The 24,337-nt window shown below is 39.3% G+C and overlaps 2 protein-coding genes across 5 annotated transcripts; one reads left to right on the forward strand and one right to left on the reverse strand.

Annotated features, from left to right (window-relative positions):
* The first annotated feature begins 828 nt into the window (after positions 1 to 828).
* Positions 829 to 12,428, forward strand: LOC115363288 (STIP1 homology and U box-containing protein 1-like). Of its 2 annotated transcripts, none has more exons than XM_030057398.1 (8): positions 829 to 967; positions 2,627 to 2,841; positions 4,182 to 4,380; positions 4,915 to 5,080; positions 5,297 to 5,384; positions 6,367 to 6,423; positions 6,922 to 7,038; positions 7,861 to 12,428. In XM_030057398.1, exons 2-8 carry the CDS (start codon positions 2,722 to 2,724, stop codon positions 7,984 to 7,986), a joined length of 873 nt encoding a protein of 290 aa, XP_029913258.1. In that variant the 5' UTR covers positions 829 to 967; positions 2,627 to 2,721; the 3' UTR covers positions 7,987 to 12,428. The 2 variants fall into 2 exon arrangements, with proteins under 2 accessions (XP_029913258.1, XP_029913259.1); XM_030057399.1 differs by having other exon boundaries at positions 2,632 to 2,841.
* On the reverse strand, positions 12,239 to 23,083 carry jmjd8 (jumonji domain containing 8). 3 transcript variants are annotated; one of them, XM_030057401.1, is made up of 9 exons: positions 22,899 to 23,083; positions 20,812 to 20,907; positions 19,501 to 19,549; positions 18,613 to 18,709; positions 18,432 to 18,500; positions 16,894 to 17,016; positions 15,558 to 15,622; positions 14,717 to 14,851; positions 12,239 to 13,874 (listed from the first exon to the last, which is right to left on the reverse strand). In XM_030057401.1, exons 1-9 carry the CDS (start codon positions 22,994 to 22,996, stop codon positions 13,794 to 13,796), a joined length of 813 nt encoding a protein of 270 aa, XP_029913261.1. In that variant the 5' UTR covers positions 22,997 to 23,083; the 3' UTR covers positions 12,239 to 13,793. The 3 variants fall into 3 exon arrangements, with proteins under 3 accessions (XP_029913261.1, XP_029913260.1, XP_029913262.1); XM_030057400.1 differs by having other exon boundaries at positions 12,464 to 13,874; positions 15,558 to 15,625; positions 16,897 to 17,016; XM_030057402.1 differs by lacking the exon at positions 12,239 to 13,874 and adding an exon at positions 13,929 to 14,626 and having other exon boundaries at positions 15,558 to 15,625; positions 16,897 to 17,016.
* Positions 23,084 to 24,337: the final 1,254 nt, after the last annotated feature.

The following is a 24,337-nucleotide window of genomic DNA, read 5'->3' on the forward strand; positions in this document are numbered from 1 at the left end:
AACTGGTATCCTATTGTTAGATAGTTTTAGCCATATGAGATAATTGTAAGCCCCTTCTGTTAGTTAGGAATCCTGCCACAACCAGGAAACATGTAATGCATGTGTATATGCTCCTGAGGTTTTGTTACAAACTCCTAAAGTCAAATAAATGGTTCTCTCACAATGTGAAAATGTGTTGAAAGGTTGGAAAATAATGGTTAATACCGAACATGGCATGTCTTGACAGTAGCACAATGCTGGCAAAGGTGTGTGCCCTGCTAGGTGTTCCCTAGTTCTTAAAGGAGTATTGATTATTATTACAGCCCGGTATGGAATGTCTCGCGGACCGGGGGCTGGGCACCGCTGAGATAGAGCACTGTCCTTCATGTCAGAAATTGTGAGTTCAAGCCTCAGCTGATGCAAAATGCACATTAGAATGGCACCTTTCCTTTCAACTTCCTATTCTCCACTTTTTGCTCAGAATTGCCTAAAATTGCGCAGCAGCTATAATTCTACATTTCATTTTAGGCACTGTCTGTTTTAATAATTAACCAAGTAAAGTGCTGATATTTATTTATTTATTTATTTATGGGTTGTACAATGAATAGAAGTAGGAGGTTTGTAAAAATGAAATTAGAAAGGCAGCACGACTTGCAGTGTAGCCATAATGCAGCAGGCCTGTGTGGGCTGCAGTCTGTGGGCTGCGGTGCGGATGGAAGGAGCAGCAGCGCTCCGCCACCACTCACCGGCTCCCGGCTCAATGAATGACACTATTGATGCTAACAGCACAGCTAGCTCTGCGCTCCAAGCTACGCTGAGACTGCTGTTGTTTTTCTGCGGGTATTACTTCCGGTGACGCGTGCTACGTCACGATCAAAACCAAAACATCTGTTGGTTTGGAAGACGTAACATTACGACTGGAGGTAGCCGCCTAGCTAAATAACAAGAGGCAGACAGATAACACGCACACCTTCAACCCACACGGCAAGTGAGTCTTCATTATGAGAATGAAATGGTTTCCTAACTCTGGAAAAAATGACTGATTTCATTGTAACAGCTGCCCTGATTGGTGCGTCGCTTTAGCAGCTGCGAGCATTAACAACTAACGTTTTAGTGTTGTGTTTTTTTTTTTTTTTTTTAGCTTGCTAATGGCAGCAATAACGTTAGGTGGCTACATCAGGGGAAAGTAAATACTGAGGTAACTGAGAGATGCTCTCAAAATAGACATGTATATCATGATGTAGTTCCAATTTATTTATGTTTTCGTCAACCTACAACGCCAGTGTCGACATGAGTATGTTTAGTACGAATAAACAACCTATAAATGCTAACAAGTAGCCTTGCCTGTGAGGTACCAGGACCCTTGTAATACAAAATATATACCATATATATATGTATGTATGTATGTATGTATAGTGTCAGAACACTTAGTCTGTCTAGAGCCTAGCTAATGTCTCTGGTTGTGACAGCAAGCTATGTGATGATGATGGCTCTGTTGGGTTAGAATGAACGGGGCTTGCTTCCTCAGTGTACAGTGATTTGTAGCCGCCTGTCACTATTTCGATATGTAGTAACAAACGTAACCCACTGCTAACTTGCCCTGGTTCATCCTCATCCAGCTGAAGGCCAGTTTGAACTGAAGGAGTTGGTGGATAGCTCGTGGAGAGCACTGAAATAACTAATCAGTCACCTGAGATCAAAATAATACAATCCACATGGTTCAAAAGTCGGTGCAGTTAAAGCCTGTGTTTCCAAAGAACCGGTTTTGAGGCTGGGCTGAGAAACAGTCCACACATCACCTGTCTCTCTTCTGATGAATCAATCAGATATTTCTCATTGAATCCACAAGTCTCAGCTTTCCAGTCCAACTCCAAGGCTGTTTAGGCCCCAGTCTGCACGAACACACCATTTTACAGCAGGCCAAAAGAACACATTTGGACTGCATACAAACAACCACATGGATTTTGCCCCGACTGCATGTGATTAGCATAAGGTGGGCATTTCTGTAAAGGGGAGACCCGTTGGTGCCCATAGAACGCACTTTCATTCAGATATGCGGAGGTTAGAGGTCAGTTGACATTTTTGAAACTTCCCATGCCAGATTTTCCCTCGCCAAAATTTAGCAGAACTTTGGAACAATATTTTGTCTCCTTGCCAGCATGTTTGGTGGATTGCTTGGGTCATTTAGTTTAATATGGTGATTCGGGATTCAACAAGTCAATTAAAAATCATAAAAAAGGAATCACAATACTTAGGTGAATCGATTTTTTTTCGCCACCCCCAAAAGGTAGCATACTGTTTATCATTTCCACATCGCAGTAATTTTGGGAATGTGTTTTTTGGCCTTCAAGAGTAACTTTGGAATTTCATATTTTGTGTTGGATAATATTAAACTATATCTCTGCTGAACTTTGTGTTTTTATCACATCAAACACCAGGGCTTGGTGATATGATATGAACAAAATCGAATACTACAATATCATGATTGAATATCTGATGAAGGATGAAGAAGGATGATGAAGGAAGGATGAAACAGATGTTTGCATTATCAGAAGCTTTTAATGTTTGTGTCAGAGTTGTTGAGACCTGTCCTGTGACATTTATTATTGTATCTCAGTGATCTGTTTTTTGGTCTCTTTGTCCATAGTTCAGTTTCTACCCTGCCTTTTAAACTTCAGAAGCAGGATAGGGAAGCAAGGCGGAGAGGCAGCTGCTGCTGGTGCAGCAAGCCTGGTGGACAAGATGGCAGAAAGCCCTGAGAAAAGTGTGTCTGTCTCAGCTCAGGAGCTGAAGGAGCAGGGCAATCGCCTTTTTCTAAACCGCAAGTACCTGGAGGCTGCAGCGTGCTACAGCAAAGCCATTGTAAGGATTGAGTGATGGGAAGTAGGTGGGGGTATGTGTGTGTGTGTCTGTCTGTCTGTGTGCTCACCTTAAAGGACAGTACCAGTGATTTTACGTTTAGCATAATATCTGAAAACTGTATATACCTGATCATTTTCCCTACCCTTTATCCAACCATTGGTTTCCATTCATGAAAAGGAACTCTCAGAAACTTCAAACTTCACACCAGTATTCCATCCCTGTAATAAAGTTGTCCATGTTTGTTTTCCTAAAAGCATCAGCACAGTTGTACTTTGATGACTTGAAATTGGGCGGAGTGAAACGGTCCTTACACTGGAAAATAGTCCCTGTCCCCAAACTTGCCACCAAATTTGAACACATTTTAACATTTGTAAATCAAGGGATTCTGATTATAAATTGTGAAATCTTGACCCCTGTATTATTTGTAAATTGGTTTGTTACAATGTAAAATGTGGTTATGTTACAGTAAATGGCCACACATTCAAAATCACTGGCATGGTCCTTACAAATGCTTACACCTGGTCCTGTGTGTAGATTAGTGGTCTCCAAACGTGAGCTATAGAGAATCGTCCCTGCAGATTTTCATTCCAGCCAAATGCTACAGTAGCTGGTGTCACTGATGAACAACAGCTTCAGCCAGAGAGGAGGAACTAGCCAGCTACATCAGCTGTTTCTGTTTCTTTTTACTTTTATCTGTAATTACTTAATCACATGCACATTAAAAAACAGCACAGTTTTTAGTGGTATATAACATTGTTAGACTGCTGTTTCAAAGGGGAGGTCACCCCAACTTGTTATGATGTGGTAAAGAATGATGAATGCCACTCAAGTCTCCAAAGATTATAACTCAGATCAGGACTAGTCTGTCACCCCATCATAACCCAAAATATAAGAGCATTTCACTTCCTTATTTATGTTTTTGTGCACATTCTGTGTACATTATACAATGTATGGCCATATGCACCATATCAAAAAGTAAGAATCATGATCTCAATATCTTAGAGAAAAAAAATCGTGACTCACATTTTAGCAAGAATCACACAGCCCAAGTATCGATCTGAGTGACATTAGCATCGGTACTCAAAACAAGACTTAGTGTTAGCTGTAGCGATACTTTTGGTATTCATATGCTCACCACTGTCATCAAGTTGGAGTGAAAACCTGCAGAAACATGGCTCTCTATGCGAAGGCGGAGTCAGCAAAAACATAGAGCCACATATTTTCAGCTGATGAATGTTTCCATGGAGTAAAGTGTGTTTTCCAAAATAGTTCAAAGTTAGGAATGTATTGAGAACCCTTCATGAATTCAGATCCTAATGTAATGCAATCCTTCCTGCTAGGCCCACAGTCCATCTGTACCAGCGTATTATACTAACCGGGCCCTGTGCTACGTGAAGCTGCAGCAGTATGACAAAGCCCAGGCAGACTGCAAGCATGCTCTGGAACTGGACAGCCAGTCGGTTAAAGCCCATTTCTTCATGGGCCAGTGTCACTTGGAAATGGAGAACTACGACGAAGCGATTGGCAACCTGCAGAAAGGTGGGAGGGAACCTGTGCAAATTCACTTGATTTCTTTAAAAAAAAAAAAAAAAAAAACATGGTAGGAAGAGGCAATTAGGAAATTATCCAAAAAAATACAGAAAATTCTTTTTTTTTTTTTTTTTTTTTTTTTTTACAAAAAAAGTACAAATAAAATGAAATAAAACAATTAAATAGACAACATGATACAGAACCCCAAGAACCAGTAGGGTCCACAACAGTAAAACAATGATTATGAACAAGCAGCAAGCATGGATGAACTGAAATTGTACAGAGACGGTAAAATTGCACTAAGCTGGTGACTAAGAGATAAAGAAAGCCTTTTTTTTTTTAATATAAAAATGGGATTTTAAAAGAGCTTTAAAAGCAGAAACAGAGCTGGCTTGCCTAAAGTCCTTAGACAGGCTGTTCCAGAATCTGTCACCAGTCTAGACTTGGCACAACAAGGAAAGCAGCTACTGAATCTACTCTTGAATAGTTAAACAGTGATCGGCAAATGATAGTAATGTAAATTGCATGTATTTGTTTTGCCAGCCTATAACCTAGCAAAGGAGCAGCGGCTGAACTTTGGTGATGACATTCCCAGCGCCCTCCGTATAGCTAAGAAGAAGCGCTGGAACAGTATGGAGGAGAAGCGAATCAACCAGGAGAACGAGCTGCACGCGTACCTCACTAAACTAATACTGGCAGAGAAAGACAGGTGAGTGAAGTGCACCTCTGCAGCAGTTTGACCCACCCATCTCTCAAAACATCCACCAAAAGTAAAATAATATCACATTTTTCAGAGTGGGTGAACTGTCCCTTTAAATCTTCCTCTCTTCCACAAGTTATTACTGTTACCAGTGCAAAGCAGGCCTTTGCAGCAGGCAGCATGTACATCTGACTGTGTTCTGCCTCTGTATGTTTTCATCTCCAGGGAGCTGGAAGGCTGCCGACAGAAGCAAGAGGACAAGTCTGAGGACAGCAGGAGTCAACACAAACTCAACAAGATCCAGTCAAAACATGTAGGGGTTTGAAAAATGTGTAATTGTGTTGCTTAAGGTGCAGACAGCTGCAGTTCAGCTGTTCAACTGATTAGCTGCTGGAAGAGAGAAAACTGGGAAAATCTTTGGCCTCTAAAGTTGCAATGCATTCAATTAATTAATTAAGTCAGAGTTGCTATTAAGAGATGAATTCCACTCTCACATACTCAGAAGCTGTTATGCAACATCCATCTGTAATGCTCAGTGCAAGACCCCAAGTTATCAAGTGTCTCAAAGTAGGAAATTGGTCCCAAGTGTGATGTAAATTTGATCCTACATTTAGGAGTTGAAATAAGAGCATGTTATCAAGATTCTTCTGACATAAAAGCGGTCATATCTCAGCCTGTAAGTGACTGGCTGGCTGGCTCACCAGCCGGGCCATGACCAGAAGAGCTGCAGAGGAGTCCTAAATGGTTGGGCTGCCACAGGACGCTGCAGTGAGGCCACAGTGGCAACACAGGCACTGGATAATGCTGGTTTCCTAAAAATGCACATTGCATTTAGATGTCATTTCTGTGACTGAGACACTTGATAAGTACAAGCCCCGGCCTATCTGATCCTCCTGTGGAGCCGAAATTGTTCTCTGTGCCTCTTCTGTGATGGATTTCTCACTGTGTGACTGTTGAGCGTCTGTACAAAATGGCATCTTTAGACAGAGGCCCTTGCTCTTTGATTTTAGGAACTGACTCCAAAACCTGACATCTACTGTTGAAATCGCAGATAGCTTTTGACGTGACATCTGTTGTGTGTGTGTTTGGCTTGTTGTCTGCAGGAATAAGAACAATTCTCCAAACAATAAGAAATTCATAAATGTACTTTACCAGTTTTTACTTGTTTTAAACAGTGTTAAAAGTGTTCAAGTTGTTTTCCTTTTAACTAGCCATTAACAGTAATTTTTTTGGTTTTCGATGTTGATTGTATTCTTTATTTAAACCCTAAAAAAATAAGTCTCTTATTCCCATAGGACAAGTACCTTGCAGACATGGAGGAGCTGTTCTCTCAAGTAGATGAGAAGAGGAAGGTTAGTGTTTGGGACTAGTGGCTAACTTCCACTCTAGTACCTTCTTTCTTTCTTTTTCTTTCTTTCTTTCTTTCTTTCTTTCTTTCTTTCTTTCTCCTTTTACAAAGAAATGGGCAGTAGTGGCTTTGAAGGGGATTTAACAATCCTGATAATTATTCTCAGAATGATCCTCACTTAACTAGCAGACAGCAGTTGACTGGACATAAAGAAAAATAGTTATTATTGTTATAGTTGTTGAGCTGTTATCAAAGAGATCAAATTAGCTGATTTACAAAACTGTGCTTTGCTCGTTTCAGCTTATTTATGATGAGTGAAGTGTGAGTTTCTACCAAAGGGATCAATGGGAAAAGTGTTTCATACATCGGCATTGCTGTTAGAGGAAACCAAAATTCTTTACTATTCACTTGAGTCCTGAAATGGGTTTCAGTGGAAGGTAACTGAAGTGACAGTGTTAAGGTAGCCAGACTGTGTTGAAAGTGGCTCATTTCTGTTGGACAGAAACGTGAGATCCCAGACTACCTGTGTGGAAAGATCAGCTTTGAGTTGATGAGAGAGCCGTGCATCACACCCAGCGGCATCACCTACGACCGCAAGGACATCGAAGAGCACCTGCAGGTAAATGCGCTCAGCTCCTGGGCTCAGCAGCTGTGTGGACACTCACTGTGCAGTTGCTACATCAACACATGCAGCCCGACCTCCAGTGGCTCATACCCAGCTGTGCCCTCAAGCAGGAGACTGTGCATGCTTCATCTAGGTATCCTCATGCGTCCTCCTTAAAGGGATCATCTACCTTTTTATGAAAAATGTGATATCATTTCACTCTCTTTGATAATGGCATAGTGAAAATCTGATATTGTGACAGCCCTAATTTGAAGTATCCAGCCAGTAACAATGAGAGGCACATAGCACCACTACTCTCCTACCTCACAGCTAGGAAGTGAAGTATTGTCAGGTATCTTAAACACAACATATCTGATCCAGCGTCACTGATCCCTGATTAAATATATTATTTAAATAAGCATAAATATAGCTGTCTTGGAATGTACTTTTATGCTGTGTTTTGCTATTCGTTAACTGCCTTTTTCCCCATGCCTTTGCTCAGGTTTCAAAGACTTAATCCTCTAGACACTGCTACAACCCCAAACTATGTATGAGTAATTTATTGTAACATTATCTACAATACATGTAAATGTGGACAATTGACACAAACCAAACATCTTTTCATCAGGGTCCTGAGGGCAAAATGAAAAAAATTTGAAAACCACCATGCTAGACAGTGGGCATGATATTTTGATATTTTGGACAAATGAAACCATTTAGCCAATTATAATTATATATTATATATATAATTAGAATTATATTTTATTATATATAGCAAATGAAACATCACATTATGGCAGCAGTAATACACGTAAAGTGTTTGTTCTTCTCTTTCAGCGAGTAGGCCATTTTGATCCAGTAACACGCAACCCACTGACCCAAGATCAGCTCATTCCCAACCTGGCTATGAAGGAAGTCATCGATGCTTTTATTTTGGAGAATGGTTGGGTGGAAGACTATTGAGCATTGGCACAAGAAGACGGAGTGGAAAGAGGAGAGAGAGAGAAAGTAGGGACCACCTTTGCTTAAGCTCGTCAGACAACAGCCTTCACTTGGACTGTGCTTCTTCCATTTGTCCTGTTCTCCTTCCATTTCAGGCCCAAGTTCGTTTTGGTTTTCATGAATATTCATAATCAAGTGACTGGGAGAGACGTGGAACTGCCCGTACAATTCTTTGTGTCAAAGGACTTGGCGTGACTGAATCACAAGCTTTGGTTGGTGGTAACTAACTGCCTGAAGCATTTGATCAGATGTCATATTGCATGTGGGCTAATCAGTCACTGTGTTTCTGATATCTGAAAGTAATGCACTGTTGATTACATTTGAATGATTTCTCATGGAATAGGGCATTAAGGTCCAGATTCACTAAGAGCCTGTTTAAACTTGGTTTTAACATGCATTTCATGTGATCGGGTCACAAGTGCACAGCATTAAATTCCAGTGGCACATGGTGATCCAGTCAGTCAGAGCAGTGTGCTCTGGGCTCTGGGAGCTGCATTTGACCACATATCATTTGTAGGGCTTCCACACTCTCAAGTTGACTTTCAGTAAACCATGGGCCTCGTTTTGAAGTGACTTTGCCCTGTACAGACCCAAGAGATGTTTTGGTTTGTGTTCAGTGTGAAATCATTTTATTAGTTGAATAGTTTTTGCATATTTCTAGTGATATTTTCACTAAATTTGTGATATCTTTTTTTAACTAATGTACCTGTACAGTTTTCTTGTCATTTTTAGTATTTGTTTTGCTACTTGTGAAGGTTTTCCTTGCTATTTTTTTTATTTTTATTTTTAGTTTGTTTGTTTTGTTTTGTTTTGAACTAATGTTCCTGTTTGTTGGTTGTTTGTTTTTTTTGTTTTTTTGCTAAATTGCCAAACACTGTTTGCCCATGTTTTTGAAAGAAATCAATTGAAGTTGCTCAGGTTTCAAAGAGTTACATTGTTTTGATGTCACAGTTAAACACTGGGATTACAGCAGAAAGAAGAAAATGTTAAAATGATCCCTCATACATTTTCTGCATTTTAACAATTTCTAGTGAATTAAATTACCGTGTAATTCAGCGGTTCCTCATTTTGCTGAGGAGCCCCTGCAAGCCCACCAAGGACCCCTGGGGGTCCCTGGACCCCTCTTTGAAAACCACTGAGCTAAGACACTTTCCAGACACATGACAAAACAAGTGTGAGCAGTGTTTGGATCACTGAGATGAATGTTAAAACCAAGCGGTAACAAGGTCAAAGATTGTGTTGTAAGGCCTCTGCCAGGCTCAGACCACAGGACTTCAGAAATCCTAGAATCGCTGTTCCGCTCAAACTACACAACAATTTGTCCTGTATTTTACAGATTTTCATCTTTGTGGTACATAGATGAGGTGAACTACATGACCTGTCTTCTGGAAGGACACCGCCAAAGTCTGAAATTTCTACCCACAAAGCCTCACTATTTTGTGCCACAAAAACCAAGACAAAAAGGTGGAAAGCCAGAATATGGCAAAGAGACTGGAAGACTTGAAAATCTGAAAACTGTCATCTGAGCCTGGCATAAGCTGTGTTTGTTTGTGCCTCAGCTCTTTGGGCTAAAATGCATTTTAACCGCCACTTTTACTGGATTGGACCTGGGTTCTGTTTTCTCCGTTTCATCTTTTTGTTTGTGAGCTATCTCAGAAGGCTCTCAACAGGTTTATATGAAACCTTGCAGAAAGGTTAGTCATGGGCCAAAGAAGAACTGATCGGTTTTTCACTCTGATTGTCCAAAGTAGGCCATGGCATGTAACTTTCCAACAGATTCACTCAATATCATGAAACTTGATGGAAAGGCTTATCATGTGGCAAGGAAAAACAGATTAGCTTTTTACACTGTTTGGCCAAAGAAAAGGTGTGGCGGTAGGCATGGTTAACTTTAGATGAATATCCAACATGTGGAACTGGCACACCTTGACAGTTACACAGCGTTGGTGGAGGTATGTCTTCTACTGAGTGCATTTCTCTAGTTAGTCTTGCACAGACAGTACTCAAAAAGAGCACTGTGGAAACAATTAGCCTCCAGCTCACCAATACCAAGTGCTTACTGCTCAAGAATAATCCACACATTCTGGCAATCTTGTGCCCTAAATGTGCTTGATAATCGGAACCTGATCTGATCTGAGAGTCTGAGAGTGAAAACTCTCTCCTGTCTGACGTATTTGGCATCGATACTGCACCCTGCAGCCATGACAGCCATTCTGAATGCAAGTCTTCAAGTGAAGTCCCTCTGGTTCCTTTCATAAGATCCTAAATGTGCTACAGTCATTTGGGTAAGTTGGTGCTGTGGCGTTTTAGTCAATTGCGTGCAGTGTCGATGTGCATGCCTGTCTACAAATAAATGTGTGCAAATGTTATGTGCATATACAAGAGCATGACAGGTAAATTTATTTTTAAAGCAAGGCTGTTAAGCTGTTTGCCATTCACCTCACATGGTCAGTGAGCAGCATGGCATTCTGATTTCGGCATTTTGATGGTAAATTGTGAAAATCTTTTGAATTTCGGTGGAACTCCATCCATATGCCAAACCCACTTTGCTAAAGTAAATCATAAGAAAATGTTTTGCACACAGTCCGTAGGCTAAAATGTTGCACATCTGCTCATTAAAAAAGACTCAGCAATATTTAGGACATATAGGTCTGCCAATAAACATCAATTTCAGTTGGTCATCCACATTACAGCTGAGTATAAATTACAATCATACAGAGGTATCTATATATATATCAAGGATTTTAACAACTCATGATAATCACAAACTTCAAATGACTGGAAGAAGCTCATGGTCTTCATGTTGCAACAGAAAAACAGTACTGCTACGATCACTGAGTGATGTGTCATACAATCAGAAGTCTTGATTCCTGATCATGCTGTGATCATGCTTTGTGGACAGCTCCTTGGCTATGGAGACAGTTAACAATTGTTAAATCAGCTTCCTAGTGATGTGAATACTAGCGTTGCACTGATATGGGTTTTCAAATCCACTGCATCTGTTCAGCATCTATAAATTGGACCATTACACCAAGAATTCAGTATTTCTCCCAGAATTGTATGTAGATCTGGGTGGAAAAACTTCACTCTCCATTGAAATCAGGAGTAAAATGATATCCTGTTTGGGTTAGCAGAAACACCTCGCCTGTTCAGCAGTTGAAGAAACTTGAACATTTTGCTGCCTTTTAATTGAAAAATGATTTAAACATGTAAAATGGGGAATCCAAATCAAATTTCTTGAGTTTTTCTGAGGCTGTAGGACCCTCAGAAACTCTCCATCATACAGTCATATCAGCATATCAGGTGGACGACACTGTCTGCAAAATAGAATAAGTTTTAATAAAACAATGACATTCTAACTCTAGTGGATTCAACTAAATCCTTTGGACAGTTCTCAGAGCAAAGTGTGCATTTTGAGTTCTTACTTAATGATTTTATTTCTTTCAGCATAAGTAGAGGTGTCAGGGAGCATGAATGGAGTAGGATGGACATTGCTCTGTGTGCTGTGGTCATCTGGTTGGTACAGAATAAAATAGTTGTTAACTTGCTATGGTAACAAGTCAGTAAGAACGTTAAATGTGTCACTTGCTTGACAACTGTACAGATATGTTGTACTGTGAAAGAACTGTAAAATAATTGTAAACCTTTGAATCTCTGTCCACGTGTCTCACAAGAGCTCAGTATAAGATTCTACTTTTCCAGTTAGATCCTCTGATCGTGATCAGCATCACCAAATATACATTCTACTTAATATAACTCCTTAAATGCTACCAAGTCTTGTAGTTTAGCCCAGCTTTAGTGAAGACAAAAAGTGTTTGTTCAGTTTAAACAGTTAACGTACCATGGCAATGATGCACACAAAAATGTCCACTGCTCCAACCATCCCAGCATTCATTTGAAAAGCCCTTTACACTCCATTCAAGTTGTGTGATTCTATTTTTCCAAATAAGTCAGCATTTGAAGTGCAGTTTGAAGTCCTGTGCTTTTCGTTGTAATGATCCAGAATGTGGCCTTGTGGGTTTTGATACTTGAGCGGTACTAGTACAGAGCTGTACTATAATACAATAGCAGACCTGTGCTGTGCTATCAAGTATAATACCAAAGCAAACTGTAGAGAAAACTGCTGTAGAGAAGTCCTGCTAGAGAAGTAATACTATACTTACACACAGTAATACTATAATTACAAATCACTAGTAACAGTGTAGTAAAGGCCAAGTGGTAGAATACTTCATTAGTATTTGATAGGCTACATCTTTAAAATTTAGGAAGGGATTTTGAAAATGAATATTAATGCACTATATGTTACAATCTATGTGTGCCTGGAGAAGTGGGGTTGTCCTTTGATTCAATAAAGATGTTACTGTGTAACTTCATGTCATTGAACCAATAAAAATAGAAACTCATCTGTCAAGTGTTTTATAGCAAGAACAACAAAATCTTAGGAGAATCCTTAGCAGTTTTTACTCAGGCTCAGTCAAGACATAGCAAATCCTTTTTGCTGCTAAAAATTCAAAGTGTAATGCAGTAAAATCAAATCTTCCATGGACTTAAAAGGTCAAATCTGCTGTCCAGAATTAAGTACGTTGGTAAAACAACAGAGTTTGATGACGCCAGACTTAATAAGTCTCACATGTCTACAAGTGATCTTTACATTTAGCGAGATTTGCCATCAGCAAAGAAATTCCTGAAACATTTTTTCCCTAATTGGTGATGCTTGATGTTAATGGTAGCTCCACCTCATTTAAAGGGACAGTTCACCCATTATGAAAAATGTGATATTATTTCTCATCCCCCCCCAGCTGTTCTGTAGCACAGTAGTGGTGCTATCTTCCTCTCATTGTTACTGCGTACTGGATACTGGCTGGGTGCTCCAAATGCTAACTGTTAGCCTCCTGCCATTGAGGTAGACTTCCCTCCAGCTAACATTCTTGAGAACAACTTTCTTAATCCACTCAAAGAAGTATTAACATTACTTAACAGGTGTCTTTACAGGTGTTGTATGTACATCAACTACCATCTTCCTCAAATTACTGTTTATAACTATATTTCTCCTGTTTACAACATCCAAAAAGATCCGGCAACTTCTGTACTTCCTGTATCCCTCCACACTAGAGCAGCAGTAACTACCACAGAGACAGAAGTAGATTGCTTGAGTTTGCTATCATTTGTTTTCTTCATTGAACACATGAACACATGTTGGAAGACAAAAATAACTTTCTCTAGAGTAATAACAGATAGCTGGCAGGTTATGTTGTAGCTAGCTTCTTCAGTCATTTTAGTCTGTAAAAAATCTGCTACACATCACCAAACTCAAACTTTGCTGCTTTTGCAGTCAGTTTTGAAAATGTTAGCAGAGGAGGAGAGGAATATAATACCACTACTGTCCTACATAACAGCAAAGAGCTAAGCAAAAAATATCACATTTTTTCCAAATGGGTGAAGTGTCCCTTTAAAATGACCAGAGGAACAGCAATATGTCATGAGGAGAGTAGGATCAGGCATCCATGGCAGCTGGAATGTTCTGGTGCTGTTTGGTCCCAGGTATTACAGTTGGAAATTTGGTCTTATCCTGACAACAGTGGAAGCAAAATCACAATTCCTCAATCTCTCTCTTGATCAGCATAAAACCCTGACTGAAAGATTAAATTTGATCCCTTATTGAATCCACATTTGAGTCTGGTTTGTTGCATCCATCCTCCTTCCCATATCAAAGTGCTGGGGAGATTAGCCTGGTGGGAGAGAAGAGAAGATTTCCTTGACAGAAAAGTTCATCCTAGAAAGGTGGAGATGAAAACGCTGGTGTCCAGGTTGAGAGTGGCGTGCCACCAGCGGTCAGGGAAATACAACACCTGTTGAGAGAGGTCAAGTGTGTTAGGGAGCTCCACTGCACCAAATACTTTAGAGTTTCTTCCTGTATTGTTTTTGTTATCTTGCTAGACTTAGGGTTAGGGTTAATTATGGGAAGACCTGAGAAGCAAGAGAAAAAAGGAATCTGAATATCTAGGTTTTAGCTATTTTTCTTTTCTTCTTATTTATCTCAGTATACTACCAAACTCAAACTTTGCTGCTTTTGCAGTCAGTTTTGAAAACGTTAGCCAGGAGGAGGAGAGAAATATAGCACCACTACTGTCCTACATAACAGCAAGGAGCTAAGCGGAATAATATCACATTTTTCCAAAGTCAGTAGACTTACCAACAGCTGATTTTTTTGTTTTTGCTCTTTATCAGTAGGTACAAAGCCATTTTAAAAGTGTACATACAGCATAAAATAATAAAAAAGCTTATCAAAATAACACATATTGTAATATTAGCAACATATAGAAAATGGGAAAAAAGGAAAAGTGTCAAGGGTTGTAACAGCAAATCCCAGTTTTCTTTTGTGTTTTTATATTTTTAATAAATAGGAAGAATTTGTCTATAACTAATTTTGACCCAGTACATTAACTCCAACTAAAATGTGAAACATACAGGCCCTGACAAATCCACACAGTGATGATTAATGGGGGAAATCCTCTTCACAAAGGCATAAAAATAGATATTCTTTGATTTTTCAACATGTGAGTCAAAAAGCTACACGCATGTCTCCATCTTCCTCAAGAGCCTGTAAACAGTCGCCTGATTAAATCACATCTGCAATATCACACTTCACACTGTGTGAGATGTAATGCTGAACCGTGCTGGATCTTTTTACCTCTCCAGGTCGGATGGTGCACTCCAGTGGAGCCTCTTCCTCGGGCAGGTATGGGTATGTTTCTTTTACCCAGGACAGAGTTGTGCGGTTGGGGTGAAAATGAGGTTCCTTCTCTGGCGGGTAAAGGAACCAACGCTGTGTGAATACGTCAAAATTATTAATTGCCCAATAGTACCCAATTAATTAACCAAACTCGATAATCAGCCAAAATTATAATTCAATTAGGATTAAATGGATCAAAAAACTTGGCACAAACTCATTTCTGTACAAATTCTGTTTCAATAATTTGCTTATTCTAATCAAGTTGTCTGCTTACAGTGTCATTTTGGTTCTTTTCTCACACAAAAATTGTGACAGTTCATCCTCAGTGCTGAGCAGTGCCTAATTTTTGTAAATGTTCGTCTTCTTTGGTTTATTTCCTGCAGAGGGTTTGCTTACATTTTGTGTAAGTGTTACTGCTGGTAGGGAGGACAGAGTAGTTCCAAGTAACAATCGTTACAGATTCCAAAATAAGAAGTAGGTTCTCGTTCAAGCTCATTCTGATTACTTTCCAGAGTACAACTTAGGTCCAGGTCCAATCAACTCCACAACCCCAAAAACCCCAGAAGCCAACTACAGGATCACTGACCCAAAAGGAAAGGGATGGAATGGTGGGACACACGAACACACAAACCTCTCACCAATTATAGTAGTAGGATAAAAAATAAACCAGCTACCCATCACTTCTGCCTGAAAATACCAATGTTGCATCATAGCTGGGGTTTTATTGCATTGACCCACTACAAACTATTGAATATGTGGCATGTAGTATTTCAGACAGACTGAGAAAGTTAAAGCTTACCTTCCTGCCATATATGACCTCAGAGTAGCCAGGACCGTGCCAGTGAAAGGGAACACCTGTTCCTGAGCCTGCAGAAAGAAAATACCGCTAATGTCACTCAGATTTGACCTATATGGGTTTCTGAAGGTTTATACTAATGACATTTCTTATCTGAAGCCACCAGTAGCAAACATTCTGTATTCTCTGTCTTGAGATTTGACCATGTCCATGCCCAAGCAACTCAAGCATTAGGGCGCGTGTCTGCGCATGATGCTACGTATTGGTCCGTGTAACTGAGTTTTGTCAGAGTTGCATTGTGTTATCACCCCTTCCAATCAAATGAAAAGTTGTGTGAGCAGCTGCATCAGGTTGAAACTTTTCAGTTTCAGCTTTTTGTAGTAACACTGATGCAACCACCAATCAGAGCAGAGATTGCGGTCACTCCGCTGTTCTGACCTGTTCTGTTTTGCTGGGCTTTTAAAAGCCTATGTTGAAACGGCGGTGGAAATTTGTTTGAATAAATAATTTTAAGGTCGGTCAATTTCATGTAATTAATAATTTTTTGTATAAAGATTTTTCAACTGTGATTAATGTTACTGTGTAACGTTAATCAACAGAAATTATAGATGGTTAACCTTGCTTATTCTGGTGATAGTAACAGCCCACAGCAGCCAACTTAAAACAGCTGCCACTTAAAAATAGCATCAACTTGCAACAATAATAAACAATCATTACACATTAACTAATTATTACCTTCAAACCTACAGCACAGATCACTGTCTAATCTCATTGGTTGTTGGACGTAATTTTGATTGTGTAGGAGCGAAGTCTAACCTGGTGTCTGATATGGCTGATGCGCTTGACTTTGGTTTAGTGTTACCATTTCATAGATTTGGCTGTTTATGGTGTTCAGAACAGAATCTGCATAATCACGTGTTGTTTCCACTGTGCATAAATGTGAATAAAGCCAATTCCCAGTTCCATTAGTAAACGAAACACACATCTTACAGTGTGACAAAGCAAACTTTCCATGCCGCAGTGGTCAAAAACCTTTGCGCTTCCGGAGGCAACAGTGACAACAGTGATTTTCCTACCTGTATACCTGAGGCCTAGATATTAATACAGCGACACTGAGTGTACACACCATACATTACATTCAAATTGTGGTTGTTCCATCTATACATTTGACTCCTATAGACACACTCCTCTGCCTGACAGATTCCAGTTCAGGCCAAGATACCGTTGCACTGCCTGGAAATGAACAGCCTGTATGGTGCAGCGTGGGTAGTAGAAATGGATAACAAAAAAGCAGTGTCCAGTCTCTGATGTTTTTGTCATTCTGAATCTGAAAAATACTGACCTGCAATCCCAAAACTGTACGCTCCGGTAGTGCGAGGGAGCACATATGGTGGAGACTTGTAGTGGTCAAACAGGCTGTGCCACTCGGTGAAGTTGTTGTCTCCGAAAAAATACAGTGTATCTGTTCAAGACATAAAAAAATAGCTTCTTTTAGAGAAAAAGGGCAATGTATTTGGAGGACGTTCAGCCATAATTTACCCCCTCCCTCCCCCCAATGGCCTCCTGCCATTGAGCTGGACTTCCACCTTGCTAACTTTCTTAAGATTTACTCTCTCAATCCACTCAAATTGTTAAATGAACAAAGTCTGAATTTGAATATGTGTAGCAGATTTTTTCCAGCCCAAAATTATGCCAAAAAATTGACAATTTAAAAAAATAGCAGTGGTAGATCTATTTTCTTGTGCGGTCTCAGCTCTCTGTGCTGGTCCACAGTTACAACAGTGGGTGGCAGGCGTCTGAAAGATGTGTCAAACGTGATAGAGAGGAGTGGAGGAAAAGAAGAAGCTAGCCACAATATCGCTTGCCAGCTACTCTTTTGTACTCTTTTGTAGAAAAAAGTTGTTATTTTTGGCCTCCAACATGCGTACATGTTTTCAGTGAAGAAAACAAATGACAGCAAACTCAATCTACTTCTGTCACAGTGGTGGTTACTGCACAAAGGAAATGCAGAAGTCACTGGATCTTTCTGGATGTTGATAACAGGAGAAACACACTCATAAACAGTAATTTGAACAAAACTACTGTCTTTTCGATCAGTAAGGCTTTTATTCTGAAGTAATGTTATAACCTTAGTTTTTCAGTTTAATCATTCATTTTCATGTTTTTTTTTTATCATTTTTATTCTATTTTGTTTTATTTATTTTTTACTGACTTATTTATTTGTTTCTAACTTTTTAACATTTTATTTGTTTTAATTTTTATGCGTTTTTAGTCAAACACACTTCTTTGAATCCAGCCACTGTGATCAGGACTCAGCCTTGACAAGCAGTATGCACTTTTATGTTTTATGCTTTTATTTTTGTGTGCTTTTAATCTTGCAATTTGAAGCACTCTGGGCTGCATATTTGTATGAAAGGTGCTATATAAATGAAGTCGAGTTGAGTTGTGTGCATGCGGTAATCATATAGGCATTTTAGTGAGAAAGTAACACTTAAGTGTTCAACCTTAGGTGGGTGAAGGCAGTTATTTTTAAGAATGTTAGCCAGGGGGAAGTCCACCTCAATGGCAGGAGACTAACAGCAAGGGGGGAAGTGAAATATCAAATTTTTCAAAATGGGTGAACTATCCAAATTATGGGAAGTACACTTCACTCACCTGTCTTTCTCTGCCAGCATTAGTTAGTGAGGTACACATGCAGTTTATTCTCCTGGGTAATCCACTTCTCCTCTAACTATCCTTCTAATGACTGCTTTGGATCAGAGGTAGAAAATACCTAGCTTACTCTCTCATGCACCTCTTTCTCCATTTACCGCCTGACAGACAAATGTATTCTGTAGAAGCACAGGAATGTGATTGCCAAACCCTCCCTTTACTCACCACTGCCTAGAGTGTCCAAAGACTGAGGCTTTAGTAAGAAGTCCACATACTCCTGGAAAGGGACATCCACTGCAACAAAGCAATCACTTTTTATAAGAGCTGGTGGACAACAGTCAGAAACCCATGTGAGCTATGAAGAGCACTTGTAAACTGTCACAGCGTTACTGGCGGACATGCATACCTTTCCTGTAAGAGTAAGTGTTAGCTGTACTGAGCCTCACTTTCCGGTTGCCATATTCTTCAAGTAAGTTTGTCTTGGAGCACAACAACCTGAATTTCTAGAACAAAGTAAGTGTGCAGTTTGAAAAGTGTAGCATTTTGTTCATGGCCCTAAACTGTGTGCAATGTTTGATGGCTTAAAGGAAAAATCCACCCGTCAACACTTCAGCACTTAAAATTCAGTTACTGCAGATGCACCCTTATTTTCATAAATAACATGCCAAAATGTAGAAAATGTGATGTAATGCCAAGATATCTGCAGAAAATAAGCACAACATAAAGTATGAGACCCGCATACTGTCACTCACTTGCTTGGTATTATCAAAGCCTACAAAGAAGGAGAGCTGAGTAATAGCCAACAGCTGCTATGACACAGAAATTGAAAATGAGTGCAATACAGTCTATGGGCCAATGCTGAGCACTAGACTATATGGTGATCAGTGGGGCTAATGCTATAAACTGAGCAATACATTTGACTACAATACATTTGTGCTGTTGACTGGCTGCAGGAACAGAGGGAAATAGGCATTTTTTCCTTAAATAGTTGCAGATTTCATTCATCTAAGCTCATAGAAATCTGGATCTTCTTAACCTGCTTCCGCTTATTTTCACCAATGTACAGCATTCTTGCAGGTGAAGGTTCTCCCTGAATGTGGTAGACTATCTCTCGTATTATTCTTAATACTAAACAAATGAAGACAGTGTGCGGATATTCTTTTATGTTTTATATTATCCCTTTTTCCTATGCATGTATTGCTAAGAACTTTCTCTTTTTCCTTTATTAATAATTAATTAATTGATTAATAAAGCACACAGCAACTCATGACTTTTTAAGTACACTGGTACGTACCGTATTATCAGTTAGACCTCTGAGAATGACTGGTCTTGTGTATGCATATCTGGGGATGAAAACATAATGTCATCAGCAATGCTCAACCAGCCTTGATGTGGGATCTAGAACTGTGACACTGACATTACACTAGGAAATGGGCAATACAGCTTTTAACTAATGCTAGTTTTACACTAAACCAGGTCTTGTATGTATAATCACTTGAAGGGCAGACACTGCCATCTGCTATTGGTTGGTGCCAGGTGATGTCACAAACTGTTCCATCTACAACACACTCTACAAAGTGAAGTGTTACAAACACATCGACTGAATGAGAGCCATCTATCCACACACTGAGCTCAAGAATTAATGAATATACTGAAACTATTTTTATTTTGGTTAAAATAGTCTAGTTTTTAGCTTTATTGTGTGAATTTCCCAGTCTGGGATCAATAAAGTATACCTATCTATCTATCTAAAAGAATATTTGTTGATTTCAAATTGGTATCCCTTGGAACAAAAAAATAGTTATTTCTGTAAATAAGACAAAATTCTACGACGATGTATTAGTGCCATTGTGGGGGGAAAAAATCATGGAGCCAGTAGAGGGGGGGTAATATTCAGAGAAAAAAAACTCTGAATTTCAGAGATCAAAGCTGTAAATTTACCAGAAAAAGGTCACAAATTTTTGAGAAAAAACTCAAAATTCTGAGATTATAAAGTCACAAATTTGTAAGAAAAAAATGGGATTTAGTAACAATATTATTTTCTTGTGAATCAGCCCAAGTCATGGCAATGTTTCTTCAAAGTCTGGATGCTGATGAGAAGATTGTGATTCTGGGCTCAAATCACCAGGATTTCCTTCTAAATAAATCCCATACAAAAAAAAAAAAAAAAAAACTAATCTTACCAGGTTTTTTCTTGTAAATTTTCTGAGATTTGTCAAAAATGTGTGACTTTATAATCTCAGAATTTGAGGGGTTTTTTCTAATACATTTGTGAGTTTTTTTGTAAATTTACCACTTTAATCTCATAAATTCAAAATTTTAATCTCTGAATTTTTTTCTTTCAAAATATTAACCTCCCTCTCCACCAGTTCTGTATTTTTTTTTCTCCCTCTCAACATTGGTCTTAATATGCCATTGTAAACTACAGAAAACATTCAAAATGATAGTGTTTTTTTTTTTTCTCCCAGATGTACAAAACAAACCGAACTGAAACCAAGATCGTGACCCAAAAAACACTATACAAGCCGAACCACTGGTTTACTGAAGCAAAGGAAAAGGTCTTGCTCTGTGAGAATGCTTTCTGAAACGTCATTTCCATACATACTGTTCAATGAACTGGTGATGGGAAAGTGAAGAGCCATCCACGATATCTATGTTGCAAGGACCCTCATCATGCAATCTGTCACCTGAACGGGATGACCTAAAAATGGAGAGAAATATTTAACAGGAGCAATAACAGTTAGCCTAATATTTCATTATCAGTCTTTTCTAATCCCACTGTAGTTACCCAGTGGTCATAGGAGCAAAACAAATGCACTGATCTCCACAAATATTTTAGTGACATATTAAAGGGACAGTTCACTCATTTTGAAAAATTTGGTATGTGAAACATGCCTAAAATAATTAGCCTATGCTATAATAAGTTCAGTGCAAATTTGTAAAATGGGTGTAAAATAGGTGTAAAATAGGTTCGATAAACCACATTTTATATACATTCATTCATTCATTCATTGCTTGCACTGGTCAGGTGTACTTGGCTAAAAAAAAAAAAAAAAAAAAAAAAAAAAAAAAAACTGCCCTATAGGGCCTATAGTTAAACTTTCACTTTTTTTAACTGTTTCCACCTTCTTTGAGCCTGTACTTATGTTGTCTGAAAATGTATTGAACAAGGTGGTGCTTTCTACATTTGAAGAATGCCGAACTGAAGAATGGCTCATATTAATGCGGAAAAGTTATTCAATTATGTCTTGTCGCACGTGTAATTACACGCATATTGAAGGGGACGTAAATCTTAAGTTTTAAATGCAAATTTGGCGTCGCTTTCTTGGGGCACCTGTCAGAGTCGGCAGACCTGGTGCCGGCCGTTACCGTCGCGGCCGGCCGGCACCAGGTCTGCCGCGGCACCGCACAGTGCGCGGCCACCCGGTCAGGTCTAGTCTACCGGATCTGACAGGTGCCGCTCCGGCTGTCAGTTGGACCTTTCTGAAGGAGGAAGTTACCTCCGAAACTTAAGGTAAATAAACATCCCTTACAAGCAGTGGCGGATTTAAGAAATTTGGGGCCCAAGGCAAAGGCAGGCATGGGGCCCTCTGAAATGAGAAGACAACACACAAAACAGGGGCCCCGAGACACACATAATATGATAAGCATTCTGTTGGCATTTTAGCGAAAGGATTTTAATCAAAAACATAATTAATGTGCGCAAATAAGTAATAACTGTACTAATCATAAGTGTATGAGGAGTTTTATGGGGCCCTCAGGAACTTGGGGCCCTAGGCAACCGCCTAGTTTTGCCTAATGGTAAGTCCGCCCCTGCTTACAAGCACACACACAAACTCCATCTGAATTGCACGCAGATGTAACTAGCGATATCCTTGCATCTGTCCATTGCGTTGTAGTTCCTGATACACAAAAGCGATCACCTCATCCAAATCAGTGTGACGTTTTCTTCTGAATAGGCCCAAGTCACGGCAATGTCTCTTTAAAGTCCGGATACCGATGATAATATTGTGATTCTGGGCTAAAATCACCAGGATTTCCTTGTTACTAAAGCTGATTGCAAAGTATAATTTGATAAGGTCATCAACTGCAGGCATGATATACGGCAAGCAGCAGTGTAGGCTATTCAGTGTGTGGTTGATCCAACCTTGCAAAGTGAAGCATAAAAGTAAATATATTTTCCGAGTTTTTTTCTTGTAAATTTGCGACTTTATAAAGTCAGAATTTTCGAGTTTTTTTTCTGGCAAATTTGTTAGTTTATAATCTCAGAATTTCCGAGTTTTTTTCTCGCAAATTTGTGAGTTTAATCTCGGAAATTCTGAGTTTTTTTCTCAGAATATTACCCCCCCACCACACCCCCCATGCTCCGCGTATTTTTTTTTTATTTTTTTATTTTTTCAGCGGCCCCAGTATGCCGTCGTACTTTCTCCCCACACGACAGAATATATCGGAGGAAAGGAGGTAGATAAAGGGCATTTTGTCACAGCAGAACCGACACACGGAGGTGTGTGTGTGTGTGTGTGCGTGTGTGTGCGTGTGTGTGCGTGTGTGTGTGCGTGCGCGCGCGCGCGTGCGCGTGCGTGTGTGTGTTCCAACCACATGCTGCTGTTTGCTAGCTTCAAAACATATCTCCTACTCAGTCCAGTGTCACGTCCTGTCAGGATGCTCAGTTCACAGAAATGGAAGACTCACCAGCCGCCTTCGCCATCTCCCAACGCCTGTGCCTTCAGTACAGTGAGCCATATGAAAAGAAACTGTATGCATAAGTGTAACACGGCTTTATATTCCATCAAAGGTCGCACACCTGCAAGTTAAAAGACATTCAAGTCAAGAGAAAAGTGTTGCCCGTTTGGCCGTTTCCCGATACAGCACCCAATATCACGTGCTTCCTGTAAATGGACCAATCAGAAACGACCACATTAATCTGTGCCGTCAGTTTGTCGTGCGGCGTTCAGGTCACATCGGAATAACGACAGCCAGTGAGAGGCAAAAGATGATAGCAGCCTGCACTCCACTGATACTGTTTGTGTGATATTGTGAGTTGTTTTGTTCTCAGTTTATTCATGTTTAAAGCGCCTTAATAGGTGGAATAATTATGTTAAATTAGAATGATCAGATGTTGTGAACTGACTTATTTCAGTTAAGAGATAGTTATGGATATTTATGTTGAATGTATTAAGTTGCGTGTATATTTATATATACATAATTATTTATTCTCTTTTTAGATAAACCAGCACTGCCTCAAATCTCCTGTCAGAACATCTAAACCTAAGAACCAAGAATAGCAATAAATCACAGTTGGACTGGATTCTTCTGGTGTGTCATTATGGCTGACCGCTGTACCATAGTGTTCGTCAAAGTTCCTGGCAATCAGTCTACCTTTAATACAGCCTTAAATGCCCAGTGTTTTATAAAATCATTTTTTGAGGCAAGATGGTAATTTTCACAAACCATCAAAAATAGTCATACACAAAAGCCTTGAATACAACTTGGCCTAGAATAATTACTTCATAACAAAAACAAATGACAGTGAATTCGAGTTAAACTTTTTATTCATAACAGTGTGGAACAATATATAGTTTTAAAAAGTGCAAAATTACAGAAGGAAGAAAGATGAAAATATTTATAACAAAATATTAGAATAAATCATTGTTGAGCAAGAGGAGTTGCATGTATTGCACAACACTATGCATCTGGATTTGCTCAAGTAAATGTTCCTTCAGTGAGAGCCATATGGTGCTCAAACTCATCTGTAAACATCATACATACAGTGCACACAGAGTTCCAAGAGAGCTTTTCCAGAAGCTGCTGTTACTGATAACTCCCCCTCAGTAAAAGACATGACAAAGAAATTCATGCATCACAGCTTTACATTTATGACATCTAAAATCAAGCACAAGTGCAAATGACTTTAACGTGCTCATAGCACAAAGACTGTCACAATATCGGGTTTTCACTACATGATTATCATGGGCAAAAGAATTCATTGTAACAATTTTTTCACGATATCTGCAGTAAATGTTTTAAAAATTAGTCAAATTAATCTTTAACTCTTTTTATTGTGTGTTTTGTCTCTTTTTGATAAATGAATTACACATTAATTTGAGTGTAAGGAGGTGGAGAGAGAGACT

Source organism: Myripristis murdjan, chromosome 8 (assembly GCF_902150065.1).
Source record: "Myripristis murdjan chromosome 8, fMyrMur1.1, whole genome shotgun sequence".
NCBI classification, from domain to species: domain Eukaryota; kingdom Metazoa; phylum Chordata; class Actinopteri; order Holocentriformes; family Holocentridae; genus Myripristis; species Myripristis murdjan.